General features: G+C 34.8%; 1 protein-coding gene across 3 annotated transcripts; it reads left to right on the top strand.

The window, feature by feature from the left end:
* The first annotated feature begins 3,113 nt into the window (after positions 1–3,113).
* Positions 3,114–9,295, top strand: LOC149576638 (uncharacterized). 3 transcript variants are annotated; one of them, XM_089818669.1, is made up of 2 exons: positions 3,114–4,184; positions 8,860–9,295. In XM_089818669.1, the coding sequence occupies exon 1, from the start codon at positions 3,305–3,307 to the stop codon at positions 4,133–4,135; it is 831 nt and encodes a 276-aa protein (XP_089674795.1). In that variant the 5' UTR covers positions 3,114–3,304; the 3' UTR covers positions 4,136–4,184; positions 8,860–9,295. The 3 variants fall into 3 exon arrangements, with proteins under 3 accessions (XP_089674795.1, XP_089674787.1, XP_089674780.1); XM_089818661.1 differs by lacking the exon at positions 8,860–9,295 and adding an exon at positions 4,276–6,827; XM_089818654.1 differs by lacking the exon at positions 8,860–9,295 and adding an exon at positions 5,921–6,827 and having other exon boundaries at positions 3,116–4,184.
* Positions 9,296–27,855: the final 18,560 nt, after the last annotated feature.

Here is a 27,855-nt window from a genome sequence, read left to right as displayed (position 1 = left end):
AGCCCATCAAAACCTGCAAACCTAGTTGCCATTCTATTTGAAAATGAAATGAGTTGAAATTTTGAATCTAGAAGAAGAATAGGATATTGAAGTTGCAATTATAGGCTATTTGAAAAAGTTGTGCAATTTAATAGAATAATAGTTCAAGAAAAAGTCGTAGTTTGAATAACTGTTATGTTTCCATCTATATAGGAGCTTCAATTCACCTGTTGATCTTCAAGATTTATGCCACACAAATGAATTAAAGCATAAATCCATTGAAATAGTAAATGCGAGAGCTTTAATAAATATTTCAGTGTCTTTTCACTATTTCCATTGGCCTAATGGTAACTTTCCATTCTTTCATACTTACTTTCCTGCTTCCCTTTAAGTTTTAGAGAATTATGAACATAGTACCCTGTAAGGAGATATCCTCCTAGTCAAATTTTGCTTAGTATACCTTTCTCATAATTGTTAGATTGTTTCCATTATCATCTTAAGATGTTTTCTGTACAATTTGTGGGTCCAATCTGCTTACAAAGTTGATTTTTTTTTAATGCAAAAAATTGTCCTCATGGGTCGAAAACTTGCCAACCGAGATTTCTTTTAAACTTTATCCTTTGAGTTAATACTTCCTTTGGGTTTGGAGAAGTTTAAAAGGACTACAAAAGTCAAAAGAGGCCCACTTACTTGTTTCTTTTCCTTTACAATTGCCTTTGGTAGAAAATAGACTTCATGGGTTGAAAACCCGCTGAGGAGAAGTCAGTTTTGAGTTTTATGCGTAAAATGATTCTGAGCATTGTGATGAATCCTGAATGTTTCCCAAGGTAGTATATCAAAGTGAAAATAGAAATTTTCTATAAGATATCTCATTACTTTCTTACATGAATCTGTAAGCATCATTTGTTACTCTTCACGAGAAATCACCTTCATGGGTTGAAAACCTATCGAGGAGAAGACGATTTTCAATTTTCCACAAGCTTCTTCTTTTCATTGAAAATATGATAAGCCATGAGCAAGCTCAGCTTTGTGAATAATTTTTGCATGTTGCAAGAATCTCCATTGGATTAGATACTAAGCTACCTGTAAGACTCACAACATAAAGGAAAACCACCTGGCTATGAAATGCGGGGGAAGGGAAAGATGAAAAATTCGATGAAGACTCTTTCCAGCTAAGGGAACTTAAAACTAGCCTCAAACATACCTAGGCTTAAATGAGGCACAAAATTCTCCACTTTTGCAAAATGGTTATAGGGTGAAAAGTGAGGCAACATGATTATAGATTTGTCCTTCACTCACAAACTTGATTTAATAAATGGTAAAACTTTTCTCTTCACTATGCCTGATTCACCTTATGTACTCGTACTTCTTTTGGCATTTTAAGGTTAACTGACAATGTTCATGAATGCCTTAACATTGTCATTATGTGAACATGGGACACATTCTTCTAGGCCAACTAATAGAAAAATCAATACAAGACATAAAAAAAATTCATCAGGCTTGTATATGCTCCTAGAATGCTTATGTGAAACTAAAATTCTTTTTATTGCTCCAATTAAGGTACATGATGTGAAATAAACCTCAACATAATGGATATCTAAAATGAGCAGCTTTCATATAAGGATCCAATAATAAATTTGATAAGTTTATATTTACTCAACCTTGCAACCATATACTTGACCAAGATTAACAATTTGATAGATCAATGTAGGAAAGAGTATATACATAGATAGGTGCAATGATGTTATGGATAGGGTCGATGTGTAAGCAAAGCATATGGGTGCAATAAGGGATAAATGCTTATAGATGTAAAGGATAGTAGGTGCCATAGAGTAGGGGTCACAATTTTAATTTTGATATGTTGAGATACTCATAAAAAATGAACACAAAACTAAATGAAAAGTGACACGAGTATGCAAATGTCATCATTACATAAAATCTCTTGTGAAGTGATAACACAAGAGTTGAAAATATTATTTAATAGTTTCAATAAGTACATAGAAAAAAAAGTAGATCACTATTAGCAAAAAAAGGTCAAAGAGATTTAAATATAGCATCCAATAAAGTAGCTCAAATTCATAGGCACCTAAAATATAAAGACATTTGAAGAAGTTTAAGGTACATATCAAAGAACTTTAAATATATGTATATCATTATGTACAAAAGATATTTCAGCCTTAGTTGAGACCTACAAATCTTTAAGACTAAAATTTTATATTTGATTCCCTCTCTCAAACTATTTTTTTATATAAGACTTAAATTTGATATCTGACTCCCTCTCTCAACTATTTTTTCATATAAGACTTAAATTTAATATTGGACTCCCTCTCACAAAATGTTTTTTTTTTATATAATAATTATTCATTCACAAAGGACTAAGCTTTTCCTTTTCCTTTTCCTTTTATTTGGTAGGCCTACAATGTAATTCAAATTTGGGTATTCTCGCAAAAACGATGCCAAATTTAAGCCCTTCGTAGGAGGGAGCTCCAAAATACTAATGCAAATTAGAAGAGATTTAAATATAGCATCCAATAAAGTAGCTCAAATTCATAAATAATAATAAGAAAAATAATACACTTAAATTAATTTGATATAAACTAATTAAAAATTCAATTGTATAAATATTGATATTTTATAATTTGTATATGTTAATGACACTTATCTTATTTATTCTAATGAGAATTTTCCTTTGTTTATTCATATGTTAATGACACTTATCTTATGAATTTTCCTTTGTTTATTTAGATCACTATTAGCCAAAAAAAAATCAGAAAAGATTTAAATATAGCATCCAATAAAGTAGCTCAAATTCATAGGCACCTAAAATATAAACACATTTGAAGAAGTTCAAGGTACATGTCAAAGAGCTTAAAATATATGTATATCATTATGTACAAAAGATATTTAAGCTTTAGTTGAGACCTACAAATCTTTAAGACAAATTTTATATTTGATTCCCTCTCTCAAACTTTTTTTTATGTAAGACTTAAATTTGATATTTGACTCGCTCTCTCAACTTTTTTTTATATAAAACTTAAATTTAATACTTGACTCCCTCTCACAAAATATTTTTTAATTTAATAATTATTCATTGACAATGGACTAAACTTTTCCTTTTCCTTCTATTTGAAAGGCCTACAATGTAATTCAAATTTGGGTGTTCTCGCAAAAACGATGCCAAATTGAAGTCCTTCGTACAGGGTTCCGCCTTACAGATATCGAGGGAGCTCCAAAATACTAATGCAAAACCCTACTTTTCTATCAATGCCATTGAAAATATGAAACATTTCTTCTGTATGATACCTGGGATTTCTCGTGCAAACGAATGACGAGAACTTTCTGTACCTTGGCTAAAGCAATTTCCTCTGTTCCTGCTGTAAGGCCGTGGGCTTCACTTGATCAACAATGGATACACCCTAGACTCATCTCGCGTAGATATGGTAAGTCTGAGGGCACAAATCTTTACAAATTTAAAAGCAGTAAAATCAGACCAAATGTATCAATCACGATTCGAAGTTTGCCGTCTTCAAATTACTTAAAACGGCCTGTTGCAGCAGCTAACCGTACTTTTCCTGTAAGTAAGTCCATCGGTATAGGTCTTGACTACTTCATCCCTCAGTTCGAGAGCCTCATTCAAGCAAAAAGGCAAACAATTCAAACGGCCAGTAAGAGCAAATATTTCAGGCCATTTTCGGAGGAATGGGCTGAAAGCTTCTATCACATGAAAGGACAGCATACTAGGGCAACATGCTTTTCCCAGGACCAGATTCCAACCCTTTTAAAGAATATAGTTAATTCAGAGTACAGAAGGGATTTTGTGCTTTATAAGGATATACCCACCTTGCTTGTTACTTCGGATTTTGAGCAGAACTTTGGTATCAAAGAAAGTCCGGAAGCAGAGAATTTAGAATATCAACCTATTCCTTTAAGCCATGACGCTCCTCTTCCAAAAAGGTATCAGTCTGTTCTCCTTGAAGAGGATGAAAGTTTACCCCGTGGTTATCATATGATTTTGGATAGACCTTATATTCGAATTTTTAGCCACGTGACTGGAGACGAGCTTTTTAAGTCCTGGAGGCTTGATCCCCAAGAGCAAGAGAAACAGGTGAATGCTATGTATCGAAGATACAAGTGGCGTTTTACTGAGAAGGTCTAATAAGAGAAAGAAGGCCGAAGCAGTTCCGGATGAATGGAGGTTTCATTAGGTAAGCAAAAATAGTTCTCTATTATGTATTTCTGGATGAATTTACTGATGGTTCTGAATGTTGAGGTGAAATAATTTTTTATCGCTGACAGATTAACGAGGTTTACTATATAACTAGTATGCCTAGGCTCAGTTTGAGGTATTATGTTGTTCTGTGAAAGTTGCGCCAGGGTCTTTTCTGTTCTTGGCTAGGAGGACGATGCTTGGTCTACTGTGACAGTTTCTTTCGGAGAACCCTAATTGTGGCTTTAATCCAACCCTAAATGACTCTGGTTTTCGAGACATTATAGCTTTAGCTGTTTTTCAGAAGTTCTACTATCTTATGATGCGTCAGTTGGGTAACGATTGCTCTTAGAAGATTTTGTTCCTCTAAGAGTTTACTCATCCATTTCAGGGGTGTGCTAAAAGGGAATGTGCTTGATGAAAGGATTATTTTTTCATCATTTCGTTGAAAATCTCTTTGAAAGTTTTCTAAATGTTTATTTTACATTACTTAATTTAATGCATGTATGCTTGGAATGGTATTGGATGCTTATGAGCCATGAGACGGGCTAGACTTAATCACAGTATTTCAGGTTTTGTTTAAAGATCTTGCAGGCTTATTAATGATTTTTAAACAAGAGTTTAGTAAGCCTCATCGAATGAACCATTGATTTTGCAAGTTCCATAAGAAACTTAAGCATGAGTAAGAGCCTTTTTTTTAAATGAAGCATTCATAATTTTCCTGTTCTGGTTTTGTTTGTACAATGAATAGTCAAGGTATGATGTTTTATTTCCATTCCGCAGATCATATGGAGGTATTTGTTTTAGTCTTAGTTGCTCTTTAAAATCAAGCATTCAAAATTTTCCTGTTCTGGTTTTGTTTGTATTTCCTGTTCTGGTTTTGTTTGTATAATGAATAGTCAAGGTATGATGTATTATTTCCATTTCATAGATCATATGGAGGTATTTGTTTTAGTCTTAGTTGCTGGTACCTTTCACTAGTTGCTGCAGATTGGGGGTCTGAGCATTGCATTCAACGTAAGATTTGATTTCTTGTGGACTCCTTAAAAATCTTTAGACTTCACAAACAGATCAAAGTGTACTGTCACAAACATTTTTCAATTTACTAAATTAGTGCGTAGAAGTTATAATGGTAGACATAAGAGACACCCAAGAAGAAAAATATATTTCAGATTTTAGAAGTGATTCTTTTTAAAGATAGGCTGTATATTCATTATGCTAAAACGAGCTCTTTCTAGGATTGGGACAGTTTGTAGATCCAGTTGTGGTATCATCGTGGAATGCAATTGATTAGCTGGGGGTGTAAAGATGAATTCTCACAGTTTGTCAGCATAAAAACAAACTAGCTTAAGATCAAACAAAATGCTTGAATGTGTAGGAAAGCAATGTTGGAGTTAATGTTCAACTGTAGTGAATATATCATATTTGATTATGTGTGTTGCATTTGTGGCAAAGAGTTTGATTTGTAAACAGTGACTAGTTGTAGACGTGTCTCTCATATCCAGTTAGGTGTCAAGTTCATGTGTGTGTTGTCAATCATAAAGTATTTTGTTGTCTATCTACGTAGCAGTAATTTAGGAATATTGGTGGGTCAATCTATTATATAAATATGTATCTATTATTCAAGAATAACAAGGTGGAATAGTAGGAACAGTGTATTATTTCTTTGTTTCTGCTGTTCTATTTTTCTAATATTGTATCAAAGCCATCTTCCTATTAAATTGTGTGTGCTAGAGAAGAAGCTATCAAGGAGATGAGGCCTGGAGAAGAACCACCAGATCTTGATGGTGGTGATGATTTCAATGAAGATGGAGGTCATGTTATATATTGAAGAAGCCAATGTTTTGAATGTAGGGAAGGATGTAGTAGAGGTTAAATAGATGCTCAATAGTCTGAGGTGCTAATGGATCGGAGAAACTATACCTCATTGGGGTTATGGGACACTCATGTGTGGATTGGTGTCCAATAGTTCAAGGAGATTTGACAATCTGAAAGTTTGACATCATACCTTTACAAGGATTATGAGGCATTTCATGTGCAAATGGTGTTTCGAAGTTGGATGATTGATGCAGGAGCATCCTGGGGTAGTTGGCTATCCTGCATGATTAAGGGTTTTGGTGGAGTTGAGTGGGCCTATTTGGGTCTTTGTTAATTGTTTTTAATGTATTTAATAAATGTTGTAAGCCTTTAAAGGCATTTGGTATTTACTATTTAATTTCCGTTGGAGGCCGACTTGTGGCTCTTCAAGTAGTTAATGTAAGGGATATTTAATTTGTAGCATACTGGGCCGACTTGTGGCTTAGATTGGTATAAGTATGGGTTGTGGTGAAGTTTTTAGTCATTATTCATCCATCTAGGAGAAGAGGAGGTGGTAGAGGAGCAAATTTTGAAGAGAGCTAGTAGCTGAGGCTTGGGAAACAAGGAGATTGCTCGATGGCCTTGTGAGTACCAGTTGAATCTTCCTTGAAGGTTTCTACCAGAGTATGGATCTAGACTAGCTAAGGTTTGGATTGGATCTTGAGGGATCTTGCGGAACTATTACTTGCTTTGTATTTGGCCGTAACTAGGAAGGCCTTACAGCCCAACACATTGCATGTAGTCAATTATATCTATGAATAAATTATTGTAACTTGGCTTCAAATCTTGTATTGTTGTTTATCTTCTATTGTGTGGTTATTTGCTGGGGGCTAGGACATCTCCTATGGGGATTCTCCTACCTTGCACTACATCAATGATAGCTGCGTGACTATACCAACAGGTGGGAGGAACTTGAGGAAGTCTTACTGGTCTATGAATTATCTTTCAAAGAACAAATTTTTACATAATGTTTTTTAGTTGTCACATTAAGTGGGGGTGTTAGAGTTAATGTTCCAACTGTAGTGAATAAATTATATCTGATTATGTGTGTTGCATATGTGGCAAAGAGTTTGAGTTGTGAGCAATGACTAATTGTAGATGTGTTTCTCATATCCAGTTAAGTGTCGAGTTTATATGTGTATTGTTAATTATAAAATAGTTTGTTGTCTATCTATTTAGCAGGAATTTAGGAATATTGGTAGGTCAATTTATTATAAATATACATCTATTATTTAATAATAACAAGCTGAATAGCATATTATTTCTTTGTTTTATCTTCTTTGTTTCTGCTGTTCTATTTTCCAAATAAGAAAAAACCAGTAACTAACACATCATCTATTAATTTGACTAATCTTAAATATGCTAGATGCAGAAGTGGAAAATATCAGATATTGATATTTTTAAACTTCCTTTATTGCCTATCTTTTGTGCCGTCTTTTTTTATAATTTTGTTTAGTAGGGAGTTGAATGAATACTTTAGGGAGCAATATAGTAGCGAAATTTGAAGATGCAAAAAGTAAGGATAAGAATTCGCCTCTCCGGATGAATGAAGAAACTGTATTAATTCATGGTGCATAGTTTGTTGAGCATCTCAACTAACTGAAGAAAATGGGAAAACTACAGTTGAACTGATAGAGAGTGTGGAGTTGGAAGAATGTAGGATGAAAGAGGCAAAAACGGACCTGCTGATTCGGATGAAGAATTTAGGACTTTAACGTGTTAAGGGTTTTGGACTACTTAGGTTCAGAGCAGGGTGTGGAAGCTAGAGATGCCGGAATGTGCTCTTTATTAGGTGGATGGATCATGTCTTATTCATACAAAATTCTTGCTATGAGATTTTTTTTAGCTTTTGTCTTTTGGGGCTTCATATTGAGGTAGGAAATTCAATGAGAACCCTTTGAAATTGTGAAGGTTGTTGCCCCACATGAGACACTGCTAATTTTAATGAGCAAACTGCTTAAAAAGTTTTGCATTCTTTGATTAGTCTCAGCAGCTTCACTTGTGATGTGTAGGGCTGGTAAATTTATTAGATTTCTACAGTTTATGAATGATTGTATGATTTTTTTAAAATGTGTGATTCGTATTATATTTTTGAATCTACCATTGGAATATAAGAAAACAATTACAAGGAAAAAAATCAGCAGATAAATTTTCCCGCAATTATTCTTTTACATTTTGATTATAGATTACAAAATGTGTTCACAGTGGGATCCAAAAATATTTTAATGCAATCATAAGTACTACTTGGCGAAATCTGAGCAGATCATCCTTAGCAGCATAAAAAAGCTTTGAGGATTTGTATCTGTCGGAATTCGGCCCCTAGGCCAACCAAGTCTGTAGCTACATCTGGTGGAAACGTGGTTCTGATTTTGGTCTGGGTACTGCCTTTAAACGCTCTTAGCTTTTTTTCTGAGCAGGGCCTCCATTAGTGATGTATTTCCTGGCTGTATCTGTGGTGCTTCAGGCACCAAATGCCTGTAAAATAAACATAAAAATAAAATAAAATAATATTAAAGCGATTATTTTTTCTTTTCAATTCTTCTCTTCTCCTGCAATCTGATTATGTAGTACAATCTTTAAATGCTAATGCTAAAAACCATCACACAATCTGAATCAATTATCAGTTGATTATATAGTTATATTATGATTAAAATTAGAATATTGAATCAATTATCAATTGATTTGTAGTTTTTTTATTGTTTCCGAACTCAGTTGTATATGAACTTTTATCACATTAATGATATTATCTGGTTCGAATATTGTTTTATATTACTGTGTGCTGCAATCTCTGTTATTACTGATTTGGACTGAGACAGTCTTGGAAGGAGGGCCAACAAACTGTTCCAGGCATACACGAGCCAACCCAACCAGACGCAAAGTCAAGCTGACTCCCCAAAAATTCAAGCAACATTTTGTTTAAAATGTAACCATGGTAAAGATGATCCTCCCTCTGCTGGCACTGTCTTGGCAGCTTAAAAGTTTTTTTGATGAATAGTTAACAGGTTCTGGCTGAGGCCTTGTTGCTTTTTCTGGCTTCGGCCATTTGAACTCATTCGTGGGGTGATCCTGTATCCCCGGGCCCTTTTTTGTGAATTGTAATCTTAGTAAATTTTATTAATTGAAAAGGATTATTCACCAAAAAAAAAAAAAATGTGACCATGGTGCTTTCTTTCATCGTAAAGTGTGTTTTCATGTCTTCCATCTCTTTTATAAAGAAGCAATTGAAAAAAGATGTATAAACTTGTAAGACTATCTTATGAGATTTCTCTTTTTTTAGTAGTAGAGACTCCCTTCTTATTTTAGGTGGCTTCAATAGAGACATAATTGGAATTACAAAAAGGTAGTTCTCTTTATCAATGCTTTATTTTTAAGGAAAGATCTCTAAACAATTAGAACTCTCAAATTTAATTAAAAAATGTCTATTGTTATGTTAATATTGGTGGCTTAGAGGTTGACATGAAAACAATACCAAAGACAACAATCTACTTTGTTAAGGGTAAGGATAAGGATAAGCAAAATAACTTGTCTCGAGTGTGATCAACTCACCTAGTGAAATTTGTCTTACTGCAAATTACACAAAAATGCATGCGACAAAAAAAGATGGAATTGATAGGCTAGCGTGTGGTATTCTAGTTAACCATCAAGGATGTTCCCTTAGGAAATCACATTGCTAAAGTGGAAATTCAAAAGATGATCCATATATTAGAATGTGTGTATCCTCAAGGGATTGGAAAAGGCATACATGGGGATCATACCTCAAGGATTGTTTATAATCCAAGGAGGGATCCAAAAGTTTGGTGATCAGGGCTTACAAATTGTTAGTAATCTAATAAGGGATCCAACTATGTGGGGATTGGGCCTTACCAATTGTTGGTAATCCAATAAGGGATCGAAATGTGCAAAGTCATAGTGCATGTGTGCAAAATATTATTAGAGTGCATGTCCCCGCATTAAAGTGATTGCGAAATGCCTCAACACAAGCACTAGCTTTAAATAGAAGCATACATGCATCTACTAGAGATGTTTCCACCATGAAATGCCCCTAAATAAGGACATATTAAGGGAAATAGGCACATGACAAGAATAGAGCAGAAGAGGGGTAAACATTGGGGTCAATATTATCATATAATTATATGTGATATTATGTCAAATATGGAATATATATGATTCCTCAAAGGAAGTAAAACTATGAAAAAAGGGAGGAAAGGCACATAAAAGTTATGAAGAGTCTCTTTGGTTAGACATCATAGAGACCAAAAATAATATGGAGTTGCCATGTCACAACATCCCAAGACGACTATACAAGGCACTATGAATAATGAAACATGTCCAACACAACATGTACCAACATATAGAAGAAGGTAGGTAAACAAAAGAATGAGTATGATATGTTTGATTACTTTATCACCTTGCGCTAAAAGGGGAACAAGGATTGTCTAGAGCAATCTCTAAATAACATATAACAAATAACACATTATAGGGGAATCACATTAAAATTGAAAAACACACAAAGACCACTTCCCAAGAGGAGCTAATTAAGCATATTGTTCCCACCGCCATCTATAATGTTTAAGGAAGGTGAGCAACTTGCAAGAGGATAAATACCAAGCACATCAGAAGGAACGATATCTTATTCCAAACAAGGACCATATTGTGAAACTAGGTTAGTGTGTTTAGTACTAGGAGTGATTGATAATTATTGAGAGTAATTTTGGTAAATCATTCAATATTAGTAGTCTCATTTAAATCACCAAAGTTACTAACATGCATATTATTGCTAGCATCAATAAAGTCATCAAGATATCTTCATCTAAATTAATTAGAATTGAATCCAAGATACAAATTTTATCATCATCATTATATACAATTTTAGTCATAGGACGATCAAAGAGATGCAAAAGAAGAGGTATATGAATGACAAAGCATTTTGGGAAACATGAGTGCAAGCTTTATCTTTATCTTGGTATATTTTGTATGATGATTACAAGCACATCAGTAACATTTAGTTTTAGAAGATACTTAATTTGGGGCAGGATCAAATGACATTGGTCCCTATGTCCTTGCGATTGAATATTGAAAGGAACAATAATAGGCTAAGGGATAGGAACAAGAGAAGGCGCTGGATAGGTTAAAAAAAGGAGGAATCGATGGTATAAAAGATCACTACTAGGATGGAGCTTAGGCACACCCAGTTCATAAATCTTCTGGGCCTTAAAGTCTTGATAAGAATGTATACGATGATTAGGATGTGTTGGTGCCGAGTTATGCACAGGAAACTTAAGACATTTATGCATAGGGGAAGCTATAGCTTGTATGGAAGAAAGACAAGGAATATCAAGCTTAACTTGAAATTTATTGGAAGTAGGAATAACCACAACTTTACTGCAAAATGTGTTAGGAAGAGATATACTACCAGGTGGATGATAAAGAACACCATTACAAGTTTGAATTCATACTTTAGATGAATCATAAAAATGCTAATGTAATTATTTACTAAAAATATGTTCTTTTGTTATAACATTTACCATATAAGAAGGGTCAACTAAGACAACATGAGAATGTATATGAGCAACCCTAGCAGTAATGTAAAGAGGTTCATTAGGTGCTTTAATCATCTTAGCATGATAAAAGGTACTACAAATTTTTGGATGTCACTAAGATTGAGGTTTAGGTGGAGGATGAGGTGTAAGTTTGGGTTAGGCATGTTCAGCATGACTGACATCATGATTGGATTCTTCAATTTTAACATCATAACTTGTGTGTTTTGTGGATGAAGAAGGTTGGGCCATAGTGTTGGTAGACTAAGATGGTAAAGGATTGGTGTAAATTTGCAAATTGTAAATAGGAGGTACCACAAATTTGTTTCCATTGGTAATAGTAGTGTTAATAGATCTAGCCTTGACACCAATAAGATCTTAAATAATATTCTTCAAAGAGTAGCACCTTTCAGTGTCATGACAAGGTTGAATATGTAGTGACTATAAACATTGGAATCATAAGAATAGGAAGAGGTTTGCTAGTGTCTAATGGTATAACTGTGGGAAGCTTAATGATGTTAGCATTAAGTAATTTTGTCATCAAATTTTGTAAAGATTTAGATAAAGGAGTATACGCATGGTTAGGTCTAAAAATAAAGGACAAGGGATACACACTTTTGGATGTTGCTATCACTTGTTCATCTACTATATTTGATCATTTTTTGTTCTTGATGAAATTGTTAGGCTTCTGAAACTTGTTACAGTGAGATGCAATATCATTCTTATAAACAATAACATGAGCCATTGAAGTGTTTCTTTCAAAGTAACTCACTTGTAGTTGATAATGATGAAGCACGACACATAATTATGAAAAAAGAAGTAAATTTATTAATAGTTTTATCTCTAATGTCCTTTAAAAAATTAAAATAAAGATACATTGTATATCTACATTTGGCATAGGATAAGAAAGTTAAGAATGCAGATGTTTGAATATGCCAATAAGTCATTAATCCTTTCTTTAACTCCTTGTTTGCAATGAATTAAATTAGTAAAAGAAATTTGAGGACTAATGTTGTTTCAAAATTATTGAATGAAAGCAATAGCAAGTTTTTGAAAGGAATTAATAGAATAGGGAGACAAATAACTATACCATTTGAAGACTTTGTCTCAAAAGATTCTAGCAAACAACTTAGCCATGAACCCATAGTCATGAGTAAAATCACTACATAAGGTTTGAAAGGTTTTCATACTGTTGGTAAACATATTTGTCTTTTAATAAAACAAACAATTAAAACCCTTTATGATAAGTAGGAGATGATTTCCACAGCTAGTCAAATTGTGATGTGAATATCAGGATTTAACTGTGTGATTTTTGAGTCAAACTCGATGACCCATGTTTCATGAGTAGTGATTCAACATGAATCCATCTCTCATGAGAATAAATGGAATACTTAGCACTCATTGGATCTAGGTGATGCTCACAGGGGTGAAGCACCGGGACTTCCCGGGAGGTCACCCATCTCAGTACTACTCCAGCCTGAGCGCGCTTAACTGCGGAGTTTCCTTTACAGTTAAACCCAAAGCTTGCAACCCCCTTTATGCCCAAACTCATAAGACAAACACAATTTTCCAATAGTTGAGGAATTTTTGCTTCTTTAATTCCTCTTTAAATTTTAATGAGGTTAAGCTCCCTTATCATGTATTCAATGAAAACACTCTCTCAAAGAAGAATTATTTTTAACTAGGAAGTAATAAGGCATCCCATCTATTCTTAGATAGGGGGATAATCAAATAAACAACTAAATAAATCAAATATTGCGTAGAATGAAGAAAACTCATAGTTTCCCCATCAATCACTATTCAAAAGAAGTATGAAACAGATAGATTATCTAAAGTATGCACAATATAAGCACCCAACATCAGAAAGAAATTCCACAATTCAATGTTAGTTCAATCCTAAACCAATAGAGAACAATTCAAAGCATACAATCTTCAAATATATTTATAGAATCTTTTATCATCCAAAAACAATCCTGTTCTTGTATAATCCTGGAAATCCAAAATATTTGCATAACAACTAAAAACTAGATTAAAATTCACAGTATGATCTCCATCAAAAACTGCCAACTCTCTACACTATTGAGTTCCTAGCTTAAATAGAGTAATGTTCGAGAATCTCCATTAAAACCTGATTTTTGGATAGTTTTAAAGCAGTTACAATAACCAAGTTTAATAGGTACGTAGACCCAAGAAACAACTGATTAATAGTTAAAACTTGAAAAAGATACAGAAAGCAAAGTCTTTTCAAAGAGAGACATCATCTTGCTTCTTTAGTGGCTCTTCTTCTTCATCATCTTTGTTTGGGTTAGAAGGTCCTTGCGCAAGCTTCCAAACTCTATATGCACCTATGAATTCAGACATGACATTCTTGCTTAGGTTTTTTATGCTCCACAAACAATTTTTCCACGTATCCTTGTCTCATTTCATCTTAGTGATGCTATCTAGATACTTCGGGAGCTGTTGGTTGCATGTTGATCATAGTCTCTACCTTGGTAGTTTTGGTATGGTCTGCTATTTCAAAAAATATGGATAATGATAACATAGGGGTCAAATTGACGAGCTCTTATTCTTCAAGGTGAAACAACTTGGGCATGATTTCTTTAGTGATGCTCAGTAATACACTTCCATACCTTTTCAAAATATTTACACTAGGCATATCATACATTTGAATACATTCCTGAATGAATTTTGGACATAGATATGTTGATGGGAAGGTGGAGGCCATAAGGAAATTGGAATTCAGGACTTTAGTAGAAAAGGGTTCTGAAAGCTTCTCACACAACCTTTCTATTACTCCCCTTAGATCAACTCCTCAAAGCTTTGTATTTGACACAATGGGCAACTTACTATGTAGGCTGCAAGTATTCCTGAATATATGCAATGTGGACCTCATGATTTAGAATTCGCCCTCCATTGCTTGAAAATCAAAGAAGTAGTCACAATCTTTTTGCTAACAGGTGAAAGAAAAAGAGTTAGGGAACACAAGAGTTGCTTGAAGAGCAGTGACTATGACAACTATGAAATTCGATTCTCCTTCCTCAAGCTTTTGTTGCTAACACTTGAACTAGCTGAAGAAACTTATGACTTTTGAAAAGAAAAGATTTTCATCATATACACTTCACAACAAAGGTAGGGCATTAATTATGAGGAGGACGCAATGAAGTACGCATGCCATGAGAATGGGTGATGGGACAAAATGGCATCTGTTGTTAAATAGAAAGCAAGATAAATGATATTTTTCCTTTGCATGTGCCAGATCTTCACTTTTGTCCTCCAAATCTAAATCTTGATGCGATTATTAATGATTGCTTTACTTTAAACATTAATTGTTTTACTACCTTTTTGTTAGCTATTTTTGCCTTCCTGCCAAACTAAAGGATTTGAATTTAAACCCCGTTAACGTTCATATATTTGAATATTCAAATATTATGGCATGTGAAAATGTATTTCTAAAAACCTTGGTTATATGTTTGATTTCCTAAGTCTTAAGTAATTTCCCATTTTAAGTATTTCTGCAGCCCCAGATCTTGTTCACCGTCCGATGCAACAAGATCCATGGTTGTCGCTTTGTTGCTGTTAGAAATTATAGAACCTTTTGCCATAGCGACAAAGCGACAAATTGCCAGGTAGCACCATAGGCCCCTTTTCCTTCAGTTAGCATAGTCATCAGTGGGTCTTTTCGTCCACCTTCAAAGCTTGCAATATCTATGGTCATTGCTTTATCACTTTGCAGAAGTGCATGAACTTTACTTCATTTGAGATAGCGACGGTATGACATGTGGCATGTAGGTCCTATCTTCTTTGTGGGTCACAGGTGAGGCAGAAGGTTGTCAGGTGAGTTGGCATAGGGTAATGATTCTATTGGATGAAGTGCTGACATGGTTCAACACATCTTCAAAATCGTAAGATGAAAAAAGATTGACAACTATCGTTATGTCACTAGCCAAAGATGCAAGAACTTTATCTCATGTGACATAACGACAGACATACACGTGTCCCGATGGGCCTAGTTAGAAGGTAAGCAGTCACAACTACATCGTGGTTAAGTTTGCGGTTTCATAAAGCAATTATAGTTAAGTGGAAAAAGTGGCATGGTTAAGGTAATAAGGCGATCAACTTGTGAAGACTTTTGCGAGCTGGCGAAAAGAATTAAAACCATTGGTCCACGTGGCTCTTTTCGGTTGCATGTCCTGGTTTGACTGCTGATTTTGATGATTTGTCGAGTCGAGAACGAAAAAAGGTTCGTTTTCCTATGCAATCTGATCTCCATGATTGATCTCAACCACTTTGAATGAATGTAGCGGCTAGAAACAAAACAAAGGACATCCCTTCACTACCTAGTTATCCATCTACTTGGTCAGAGTGATTAATGGCGCCGTTTCTATCACTTCAGGGTTCCTTCCAACTAGGGTTTTGATGATTTCCTTTCCTTTGAAGGTGTACTAGATTGAATCCACCATCTAGATCATATCCAATCGTCCTCTGACAGTCTTGAATGCATTGGTTAAGTTGTGAAGCAATCTAGGGGTTACCTCTGAGCTATAGAGATACATTTCAAAACTTTTCATACAATCGATTCTTCTCTGTTCCTTTGGCATTAATTTAGCATGCTTATTGTAATTTCCCTTTGCCTCTAAACTTCATGACTTTCTACCTTATCACTTTTAACCATTGATGTACGGTGGAAGATTCATTTGCCTCTCATCAATGTATTGGGGTTCTCTATAATTTGCATGATTGTATCTCTTTTGGCCTATGAATGATATATAGTGAAACTTTCCTTCCTTGTGTCATTTATCTGGTTATTCGATTTGCATGTGATTGCTAGATTAAAACAATTCTGAATATGTATATTTTTTGATGTCATGATAGTTCAAATGTGCATTTATGGGTAGAGACTGGGTTGAACACTCTATTTTGGTGCATCACCTCCTTAGGATAGAGTAGGTGAGTGTTTCATGTATGCTTTCTTCCCTTTTCCTTTCCAATTGTAGTTTAAGTGCATCATGATATCAAAGGAAGCCGACCTTCTTCGAAGACAACCTCATTGTTCAAGTCCCACAACTTGGAGGTTGTTTCCATGTTTCACAAGGTTTCCTTTAGGTAAAAACTTTAGGCAAGGATGCAAACTTTTGTGACAACAGTTTTTGGCATGCCCAGTGGGACATTCATATAAGAAGATTCCAAGTTCACTAGTGTCAAAGAAGAATTTCAAGTTGATGCCGAGAAGATATTGTTGCTCTCAATGTTTTAGGCCTTCAAGAGGCTGATTTTCAAAGTACTTGGTGACTCTACTCCATCTCTACATTTTGGTTTCCAGACCAAAGTTGTTGTGGTTCATGCCCAAAGCTGAAACAAGGGCATCTAGTAGAGGTAAGTTTCAATGCATAGAGTTTTCATTTTCAAATCCTAGAAGAAAGAAGACTAGAGTATCTTTATCACTAGTTAGGAGTACAATAGTAACGCATACACCTGTAAGATCCTTTTCTACTCCCCTTGCTGATAGATCTCAACCTAGATATCATCTGATCATATAAATAGACCACTTGCTTATATGGCTAGAGCTCATGCTTTTTCCACCTTTAATGGTGGAAGTCCTCCCCTTCTAGCCTAAAGACATGACATACCAATATTAGCTCTAAAGAGTATGCCTAATTTTACTGGTGAAACTTCTATTTCTCCTATAGAGAATATTCAAGAAATATCCAATGTCTGCAATATCCATGGAATAATTGAAGATGATGTAGTAGTCAGGCTTCTAGCCTCATAACTCTATAACAGATTGAGATGTGTTTTGATTAAGTAAAAACAAGTTTTAAAGGACTCGAAACCTTTTACAAAATAATGAGTGTCATGAAAGAAAAGCCTAAAGCTAGCAACAGAGTTTAAAGCAGAAATCAAAATAAAACAGACCTCCTAATAGATTACAGAGAAACATAGAAACAAGAGGCCAACCATAAACAAAGTTGAAAAGAAAAACAAAAAGACAACAAAAGACCAACACTCGAACAACTATATAGTCTTTATCAAGTCAACAACTTGGTTTGCCAGAATGTGCATATTCTCCACAGTGGCCTTAACCTCTTCCATCTTGTTCATATCCTCATTCTTCTTGGAATGAGCCCGAGTTCGTTTGCTAGGGCCCTGGTTGTCAACCAAAAGGGGAGTCCATAGATTAGGATGTGTTAGGAGCAACCCTATGCAAACATTTTGCATTAAAAATGACTATCTTTCACTCTTAGATACCAAAAAAACATGGGATAGGATACCAACTCTAGTGAAGCCTACCCCTAGTAATGCCTTATTGCATTATCTAAGAGCCCTAAACAATGATATCTCTACTACAATCCAAACCATGGGAGGAGATACACTACCTAATGCTTATGAGATAGCAATAAAGGCAAAGAACATTTTGATATGAGGTAATCTAGCTCCAAGGCCTCCTATGCCCTTCATCCCTGATATGCCAATTTACCAACTAGTAGTAGCCCTTATTCCCACGTCTTCCACATCACAACCCCTTGCTCTATCCCCATAGGCTTCCACTTCATCTTGTGAGCTAGGAGAGGCGAAGGCTCTGATGCAAGTTAATAAATTAGAAGATAGCTTCTCTGTGATTCAGAAGGTGAGCAACAAAGTGGTGACTTTAGAGAGATAACAAAATCAGGTTAATAAGGCTCCTCAACTGCAATATCAGACTCCTTTGAATGGTATGCCCCCAAATCATAATTAAGGGAATGCTTCTTTTATAAGAGTAGACAAAATAGTCATGATTCTACCTTGAATGCAAATCAAAGCAGGGCTTTAGTCCCTCAAAACAATATGGTTCATGACCAAGATTTTTATCCCTTCTGCAATTACTCCTATGCCTATTGTATGTGTCAAAAAACTAAATCCTATTTAGGTTTGATCACCCAAGGACCTGCATCAGGGCAATCATGCAATGTAAGACAACTCAATGATGCCTCACATTTGCAACAACAGGGTGATTATTCCTTCATGAACCATCAAGTAGGAGAGAATTGTCATGCGAATTAGGATCCCATTTCTCACAACACTAGGAGCAAGAGAAGGGCCATTGATGATGCTATCCCCCCTCCTAATTGGGCTTCAAATTCAAATGCAATACCTCATGTACAAGCAGTAGATGATCAATCAAATACTCCTCAACAACAAAGGAAAAATAATAGCGAAAGAGATGTGAATGGCCCCCAAGTTATTCCATCTCAACCTCCTACACATGCAGCTCCCAAGGTTCCTACCAAAGCACCTAATGCATCATTTAGTGTGGTAGATTATATGAAGAAGACAAATGTGAACATTTCCATGTGGGATGTTGTTGCTACTATACCTATGCAAAAGAGGTTGCTGCAACAAGAATAGAAGAGTATTAAACCAAAGGATCAACCATCTAGAATGGAGAGTGCCACAAGTCTTGTACAATTAACAAAGGAGGTAAAAACAAGTAAAAAGGTTAGACCTCCCCCATTTTATGTTTCTCTGATTATAGGGGATAATCTAGTCCACAATTGCATGATTAATTTAGGGACTAGTAGTTCAATGATGCCTAACTGTGTTGCTAATGTCTTAGAAATGAAATATGAACCCATTGTTAAGGATGTATTGTCATTGGATGGTAGTACTGTCAAGACTGTAGGAATCCTTAGGAATGTTGAAATGGCCCTACATGCATGCCTTGGTTGTACTATAATTCAATATATATCAGTTGCTAAAGTTAAGCCACACTTTGCCATTTTTCTCTCAAGAGACTTCATTGCCCAAATATGTTAGATTGTGGTGACCGATCAAGGAAGTATTGTACATACTCCTTAATTCCTTGACAAATTTTTTTTTTTTTGGGATTATTTTATCAGCATTTTATGGCCACCATGATGTAACTAATTTTAATCCTAAAATGGAAAAAATAGTTGTATAAAAGGGATTAGGGTTAGGGATTGTTTCATTGTGGGTGATGCAAAAATTGCTTCTTGTGGCAGTATTGAGCTATAAGGGATTCCAGATTGTAATCAGGTTGTAATCGCTAGATCATAATAATATTGGACTTGCTATTTGGTGGACATAGCCCAGGGTTTGGGTGAACCACGTTAAATCTTGGTGTCTAGTGTTTTCTTTTGTGTGATCTATTATTTTCTGTTATTGTTTATATTTGCATGTAATTATTATTTCTGTATATGGATTTATCTTAACAAAATAGGTGGCTACATATCTTCTGATTGGTCATACATGTTTTATAGAACAAGGTATGGAACTAATGCTTCAATCAGAGCAGAGCCCTTAGCCCTCAACCATATTGAGCCCTACACTCCTAATCTCATCAATATGAATTTCACTAACCTAGAGATAGATGAAAACAATATAGTGCAAGAGCCTACCACTTCCCTAGCAGAGATATCTGATTTTCTTTTGGATGAATGGGCTCATGCATATCACTTTGATCCTATATCAGAAACCTTGGAGATAGGCCTTGGTACTTATTGTATACTTGAAAGGATACCCTTGTCCCTAACCTTATGAGGAACAAGGATAATACAAGTGGGATATGGAATATGTACTTTGATGGATCAAGGAATAAAAATGGACCAGGGGTTGGTGTAATGTTGGTTTCTCACTACACTAGAAAGGTACTACTTCTTATTTAGACTTCAATTTAGTTGCATTAATAACATAGCCGAGTATGAGGCATTGATTCAAGGTCTCCTACTCACTCAAAAAAGAGGGATTCAAGCCTTAAGTGTATATGGAGATAGTGAGTTTACTGCCCATTAAGTGAGAAATCAGAATGTCACTAGGAATGCTTTGCTCATGTCTTATAAACATAGAGTATGAGATTTTCTTGAAGGTTTTAATGCATTTAATATTCAAAGCATCCCTAGGAAAGAGAATAAACCTGCTGATAGAATTGCAGAAGTGGGTGTATCTTATGATGTGACTAAGAGCCTTGAAGATGAGAAGAAACAATAGATTAAAGTGGTTGTTAGGCCTGCTATTCCTGATAATAATGTCAATTGGAAAGTGTTTAAATCTAATGCACAAATTGTGAGTTTCTTGTAGAATGAAGCAGAGTTATCAGATAGAAATCAATCAAGATTACATCACCACTATGGGGACCAGATCATTAATCTTAGTTCCAACAAGCTGCCTAAGGGTTTGATTACCTTATATTGTATGATCGAGCAAGAGATAGAGACATGAACCTTGCTGCAAGAAAAGATGATCATATACCAGTCATGGTTGCTGATGGAAGTACTCTAAACATGGAAAGGTATGTACTAAAATTGAACAATAAAATTTCATTCATCTATGTCAAGAATTCAGTGATGTGTTTATGTGGACATATGATGACCTAAAGGGTTATGACCCAAGTCTATTTCAACATACCATAGATTTAAATGATAATTCCAAACCAGAAAGACAAAAGCAAAGGCCAATGAATCCTAAAATTGAACCATTAATGAGAAAGGAGCTATCTAAGTTGATTGAGGCTAATGCCATTTTCCCTATTAAGTATTCCTCTTGGGTAGCAAAACTTGTCCTTGTTAGGAAGAAGAGTGGAGTAATTAGATTGTGTGTGGACTTTAGGGACCTTAACTAAGCCTCCCTTAAGGATAATCATCCCCTTCCTTCCATGGAACAATTTCTATCTAGCGTCAGTGGTTCAGAAAAGGTTCTCATTCCTAGATGGATTTTCAGGCTACAATCAAGTGTTAGTCAAGAGGCTAATAGATACAAGATTGCATTTACCACAAAGTGGGGCACATATGCTTATAGTAAGATGCCATTTTGGCTAATAAATGTAGGTGTCACTTTCCAAAAAGCAATGGAGATGACCTTGAAGAATATAACAAAAAAAATTGTATTGGTCTATCTTGATGACATTACAGTGTACTTAAGGAATGTGATAGATCATTTTGGCCACCTCAAGTACGTGTTCATAAGATATAGAGAGTATGGAGTATCTTTGAACCCAAGTGTGTCTTTGCCACTAACTGTTGTGGTTTTACAACACATGTCCTATTCTCCTAGAAATGGGGACCCTCTAGTAAATTTTTTTGGTTTTCCTAGACCCTAGTCTAAGGTCCGAGTCTTTTTAGGGTTTTTTCAAAAGTCTAAATTTAGCTTGGCCCTCTACCCGAAAAAACCCATGTGTCAAAAATGGAGTTTTTAAGGTGAAAATGTGATTTTGTATATAAAGGAGCACACTAGCATACCCCTTAAGGTGCGCTAGTGTGCTAACTATGCTAGTGTAGAGCACTTCTCTTTGGAAGTGTGCACTTGTGCACATGTGTAGGTGTGCATCCCAAAGGGTGCACTTCATCCTAGGCTTATAAAATCCCAAGACCCCCTCCTTATTCATTCTCATCCTTGAGCCGTAGATGAGTTCACCTTTGTACCTATAGAGTTGCACCCAATCTCCAAATTCCTGCACATACACACAAAACGTTAAGTTAGAAAGTGTACACCATTTAAGCCACATAATTAACAAAGCTAAAAAAACTCATATCTAAGCTTAAGGTGCACATCTTACAAAATATTAACTCTAAGTCTCCACTATAATGGTATGTAGGTGCACACCTTCCAAGGTGTGCAACTGCGCACCATTAAAGTTAAAACCTCCACACTTTGCACAAGTAAAGGATGTGCACATGTGCATCCCACAAGGTGTGCATGCATGCACCCTTAGTTTTGAAAGCTTGAGTCAATGTTTAAGCACACCTAGTGCACCCTCAAGGTGCATAGGGTGTGCCAAAAATTGCATATTAGAGGCTAAAATAGGGTTTTTGAGTGTTTTGGTTGGGTTTTGTGTTCTGGGTCTAGTTTTCAAGTAATTAGGGTTTGCTCAGGGTTTAAATTTTATCCTTCTAGACTAATGTGCTTAGGTTTTGTGTAGATAAAATGACTTCTTCCTCATCCTCACTCGTAGCGAAGATTGTTCCAAAATTGGTGGTCTTTAAGTTTTAATGTGTCCAACTGAAATCACACTTCTAGGATGCACATTTAGAGATTCAGGACACTGAGTCCAATCATTCTTAGTACTTTTCAACAAGCCAAATGAGAGATCCCCAATGATTTATGCACTTATTAGATCAATATTGGTAAATGTAGCTTCACATCCTATATCAGTGTAATCTTTAGAGCTAGTTATGGCCTTAGCAGAGAATTATGTTTCAAAGCAGAGAGTTGTGAAGAGCATAATAGGGGAGATCGTCCTAGATCTAAGGCCAAAGAACATCGAGAAAGTATTCCATCTTCCAAGGGTAGATCAATACATTAGGTTGACTTATCATCAAGCAGAAAGGTGGTACAAGGATACTGAACAAGAAGCTATAGAGATTATTCAGTTATCATGTTTGATTGATAGGACACTTGTGGGAAGAAAAGATGGAAAATTTGACATGACTAGAGGGTATATTAAGGATGATATCAGATATTCCATTTTTCTTTTGAGAAGGATTATGGGTCTACCGATAGTAGGACACTTCAACATTTGGATGATACATTTCCTCAAGAGCATCAGGATGATGAAGATGCCAATTGAATAGGCCACAATACTTAGTGAGAATCTAGATGAACAACTAATGGTAGTTAAATTGACCCTAGATTCTTTATGACTTTATATTTGGTATATCTATTCGCAACAACGACTAAAGACTATCTAGGATTATTCAAGAGTGGAAGCATGCAAGATGTCGACACATGGCCTTATGTGGTATACCCCCAGCTAGTAAAGAAGAAGTTGCCAGATAAGAGTAAATAATACAACATAGTGAATGATGCTTTCCTTTTTGCAATCATCCAATTCATTGAAGGTGATTATGCAAAAATAATGTTAGTAGAAGCAGGAACAAGAATTGTAGAAATAGGCACCTATTACATCTAATTCAAGACATTCACCTACCTAAGGGTAGGAGGTACAACTGTAAATCCTAAGAAGCTCCCTAGGTATCCATGTGATAGACTCATTTTGCTAGAGATTGTATGGAAACTCTCATCTGCATATGATACAGTAAGGAAACAACATAAGAAGACCTGGGTGTGGCCCATCACCATAGGTCCATTTGGTGTCAAGCAGAAGCAGGATATCAAAACTTTTGAGTCAGAATGGGATCAATATCCCTTGGAGGATTATAACTCCCTTTGTCCATGTTTTGACAATATTGGCAGAGTTTAATACTTGGCAGAAAAAAATTTAAACATGAAGATGCCATAGAGGATCGTTGGATGAATGTAGTAGATGACTACGATATCCAAATAAGGGATTAATTTAGGATGACTCTTTATTTGGTAGGAAGTGCCTTAAAAATAAAGGTCCCATTGAAAGTTGTTCAACAAGACATTGTAGAGGTCTTAGATCCCCTATATAATCAAGATAAGATATATGATTGACCAGTCATGAATGGAGAAAATGATAGAGAAGAAAATGTAGATATTAATCATAGGGCAAGACATATCATCTAGTTGACCAAACAATGGATTAAGAAGCCATCCAATTTGGACCTGGTTCTTAAAACAATAGTCTTATAGGCCACAACCCGCCTAGTAAAGGGAAGAGGGGCGAAAGTTATAGTACCAACATTCATAGCCTAATCTCCAATTAGGCTGGAAATGATGTATTAGCATGATAGAGAAGTTAGATACTTCAAAGCATAGAAATGTAAGAATAAAAAGAAAAGAGTTTCTCCTCAACAAGCTGAGCCTAAAGTTGAAGGGACTCAAGCCTAGGAGGCAACTGAAGCCCAAGAAGCCACTCAAACTCAAGATAATTCACAAGTGCCGCCGCCAAAACAGAGACATGGACTTGAAGAAAAAGCACAAGAGGTGTCCCCACATGTTCAAGAAAGAAGTCTCTCCATAAAATCCTAAGAGAAAAAAGGATAAAACTCCAATCAAAAGGACTGGAAGACAAAAAGTGCAAAGAAAGGTTACTCCTATTCCTTTAGTCCCAAAAATAATTCTTGAAGAAGCTGAAGAGGATGAAGAAGATGAAGAGGACAAACTCCCCTTAAGTCAGAGGACTCATCTGGCTAGAGCTACTAAGGTATAATGAAGGAGTTCCATCGTAATGTTTCCATCTATTCCTACACAACCTATTCAGGTTACAACCTCGGAGGATGAGCTATGATAGTGGATTGATGAACAAGAGGACCAAGGGACTGATATTTTTAAAATGTTAGATTTTGATTTCATGCCTATAGGTACTGAAATCATAGGCGACAAGATAAGGAATACACCAACGAATCAACCTTTGGGAGAATATTGGAGTCAATTGCCACCTCTTCCATAAGGACCTCTAGGTGCTCCACCATCACCAAGTCAAGATTTATCTTTCTTGGATAAAGGTTCAATCCTTCCTCTCCCTCTTGGTAATGAAGAGTAAGTACAAGTTGTGCAAGAAGAAAAGACACAAAAAAGACCTACTAATGAAGTATTAGAAGAGGGGAAAATATATGAAGAACCTCAATAAACTTCTCAAGATACATAGATGAGGACTGTGGACTCAATAGACATAGGGATGTTGTTGAACCCTTGATATTTGGTCTTTGATTGTTGTCATTAATATCAATAATGAAATTATAATGAGCATATGATATGTTAAATATCATGTAATTATCTTATTTTATGTCCTTAATATTGTTCAAAACATATTCAAGACAAACACTTTAGTGTTATACAATTAACACTTAATGTTCACATTGGTTTAGAAAACGATTATAACAAATAGTTTTGCTCTATGAGAAAGTTGACAAGATTTTTTTATCAGATAGACCCAAACTATCAAACCTTTTTGGAAAGGTTTTTGAGTTAGCTAAAATAAGTCTTTGTTAGTTTTTGCATAGAACATATATGGAAAGAGAAAAAGTCTGTTTATCAGAAATAGTTACCAAATTGTTATGACAATTTTAGCAGTTTTGAGCGGTTTTGGTCTAATGAAAGTTTAAGGTATGTATCTACCTCCAAAATTTTGACTTTCTTGGTTTATAAGTAGAGGATATATTCATCTAAAACATCCAATAGGTGGTTTTGACAGGATTTGCAGGATTTATGTGAAATTTCTTGTAGACCGAACAATTTGTAGGCAGATTTCTAACAACAAAGAAGAGGGTAATGCTTTATGTTTCTATTTTCATATTCATGATTTGATTTTCATTGAAAAAGTTTATTAGAGGTAGAAGAAGGGTTATATATTTCTTATTCATTCATTCATATCAATATTTGATCAGATCTTTTAATGGGAAAATAAAATAAATTTAGATATTGGATGTTTTGAGGAGAATAGAAGTATATCCTGCATTATACTTTCACCAAGAAGTTGAACTAGTGATTCATGATTTGTGTTGTAATAGAGGCGATCCTCTGATTTTATACCTCATTTTTTTATTTTGGAAGTTGGTGCTTCTTGTATTCATGAAGTTGGTGCTTCAGGTGTAAGGGATCAATGTTCCTTGAAATTAGTGTTTCAAAATTAGGGTGTTGGTGCTTCCCAGAGTTGTAGCTCTACAAGATTTTCCCAAGAGGCCAATATAGGTTTTAGATTCAAAGTTTTTTTTTATCCTAAGGGTTTTTCTACATTAAAATATTGCATCACTTTGTTATTCATTAACTATCTTGCTCATGTGTTAAATTTTTATAACTTGTAATTGTTTCAAGTTTTGAAAAGTATTTTAAACCACTGATTCACCCCCCTCTCAGTGGTGTTTGTATTCCAACAACTGGTATTAGAGAAAGGTTCCCTACATCAAGTTTAACAACTTTGGGTAGATTTTGGTTGAGTGGAATACTTATCTTTTATGGCTTAAGATAGTTCTTCAATGGTTCCTATTTTTGATGGATCAGATTATGCTTTTTGGGAAGTAATGATGCAAACATATTTTTTATCTATTAATGTTAATGTTTGGGCTTTAGTTGTTAATAGTTATAAAGTTCCTAGTACTTTACCTATAGATCCTGATGAAAAAAGGAAGTATGAAACTAATATGAAAGCTAAATTTGCTATACTTAACATTTTATCTAAAGATATTTTTGTTAAGGTAATGCATTGCAGTTTCTTCTAAAGAAGTATGGGAAAAATTTAAAAACACATATCATGGTAATGATAGAGTTAAATAAGCCAAGACAGAACATTTGAAATCAAGATTTGAAGACCTTAAGATGGGTAATGATAAAAAGGTACAGGACTATCTCCTTAAGATAGATGAGACTGTAAATGACATAAGAGGACTTGATGAAAAAATTGATGATATTGATGTTGTAAAGAAAGTTTTGAGATATCTTCCTAATAAATTTGATTCTAAGATATGTTTAATAGAATAAACTAGAGATACTAACAAGTATACAATGAAAGATATTTATGGAGCACTTGTAGCTTATGAAATGAGAAAGTTTGGCAAGGAGGAATCCACAAGCAAAGAAACAACATTCAAGTTGGAAAAGAAAGTAAAGCAAGTCTCTTCAGAATTAGAAGATCTTGATGTTCTTGGAGCACATTTAAAAAGGAAATTAAATAAAGGAGCAAGTAAATACAAAGGTAAACTTCCTTTCAAATTCTTTAATTGTGGTAAAATAGGACATTTTGCATCTAAATGTCCTTATAATAGTCATGATGAAGTAGATGATGAGAAAGAGAAATCAAGTAAAAAGAAATTCTATAAAAAAAAGTTCTTTAAGAAGAAGAAGTGTTTGATTGCTGATGTATTAGATAGTGAATCTAATAGTTTTGAATGTGATGAAAATGAAGTTTCATTCATGGCTATAGAAACTACTTGTTAAGAATCAAATAGTGATGATAATGTTGAACTTGTTAAAGCTGATTTAGAATGTGAATTTCCTTATGCACTTAAAAAGATCAAGGAATCAAAAAGGAATTTAAGTGTTCAAGAAAATCAATTTTTAAAAGAAAAAAAGAACATTGAAAATGAAACTGAGGACTTAAATCAACAAGTTATAGAATTGAAATTATAAGTTGAGGAACAAAAGCGAATTGTCTTTGTGACTAAGGAAGAGTTAAATTCTAAAGATTGAGCAAGTACCAGGTTAATGAATGAAATAGTATCATAAAGAAGAAAGTGAATGAAAATATGAGAACACTACTTTGGATGATATATTAAGGAAACAAAGAAGAACTGATGATCTAACATGAATTGGTTTTGAACTTGGAGAATGTTCTAGTGACAAGAAAGATAAATCTTTATTTGAGATATTTAAATCTAAAAGTAAGGATACAAATTAGAATGCTACCACTTCAAATGTAGGTAAAAA

This window comes from Cupressus sempervirens, chromosome 1, assembly GCF_028749045.1.
Source record: "Cupressus sempervirens isolate cs-2001-9-10 chromosome 1, ASM2874904v1, whole genome shotgun sequence".
In the NCBI taxonomy this organism is placed as follows: Eukaryota; Viridiplantae; Streptophyta; class Pinopsida; order Cupressales; family Cupressaceae; genus Cupressus; species Cupressus sempervirens.
Note: the sequence above shows the minus strand (reverse complement) of the source record. Positions and strands in the feature narration are given on the sequence as shown.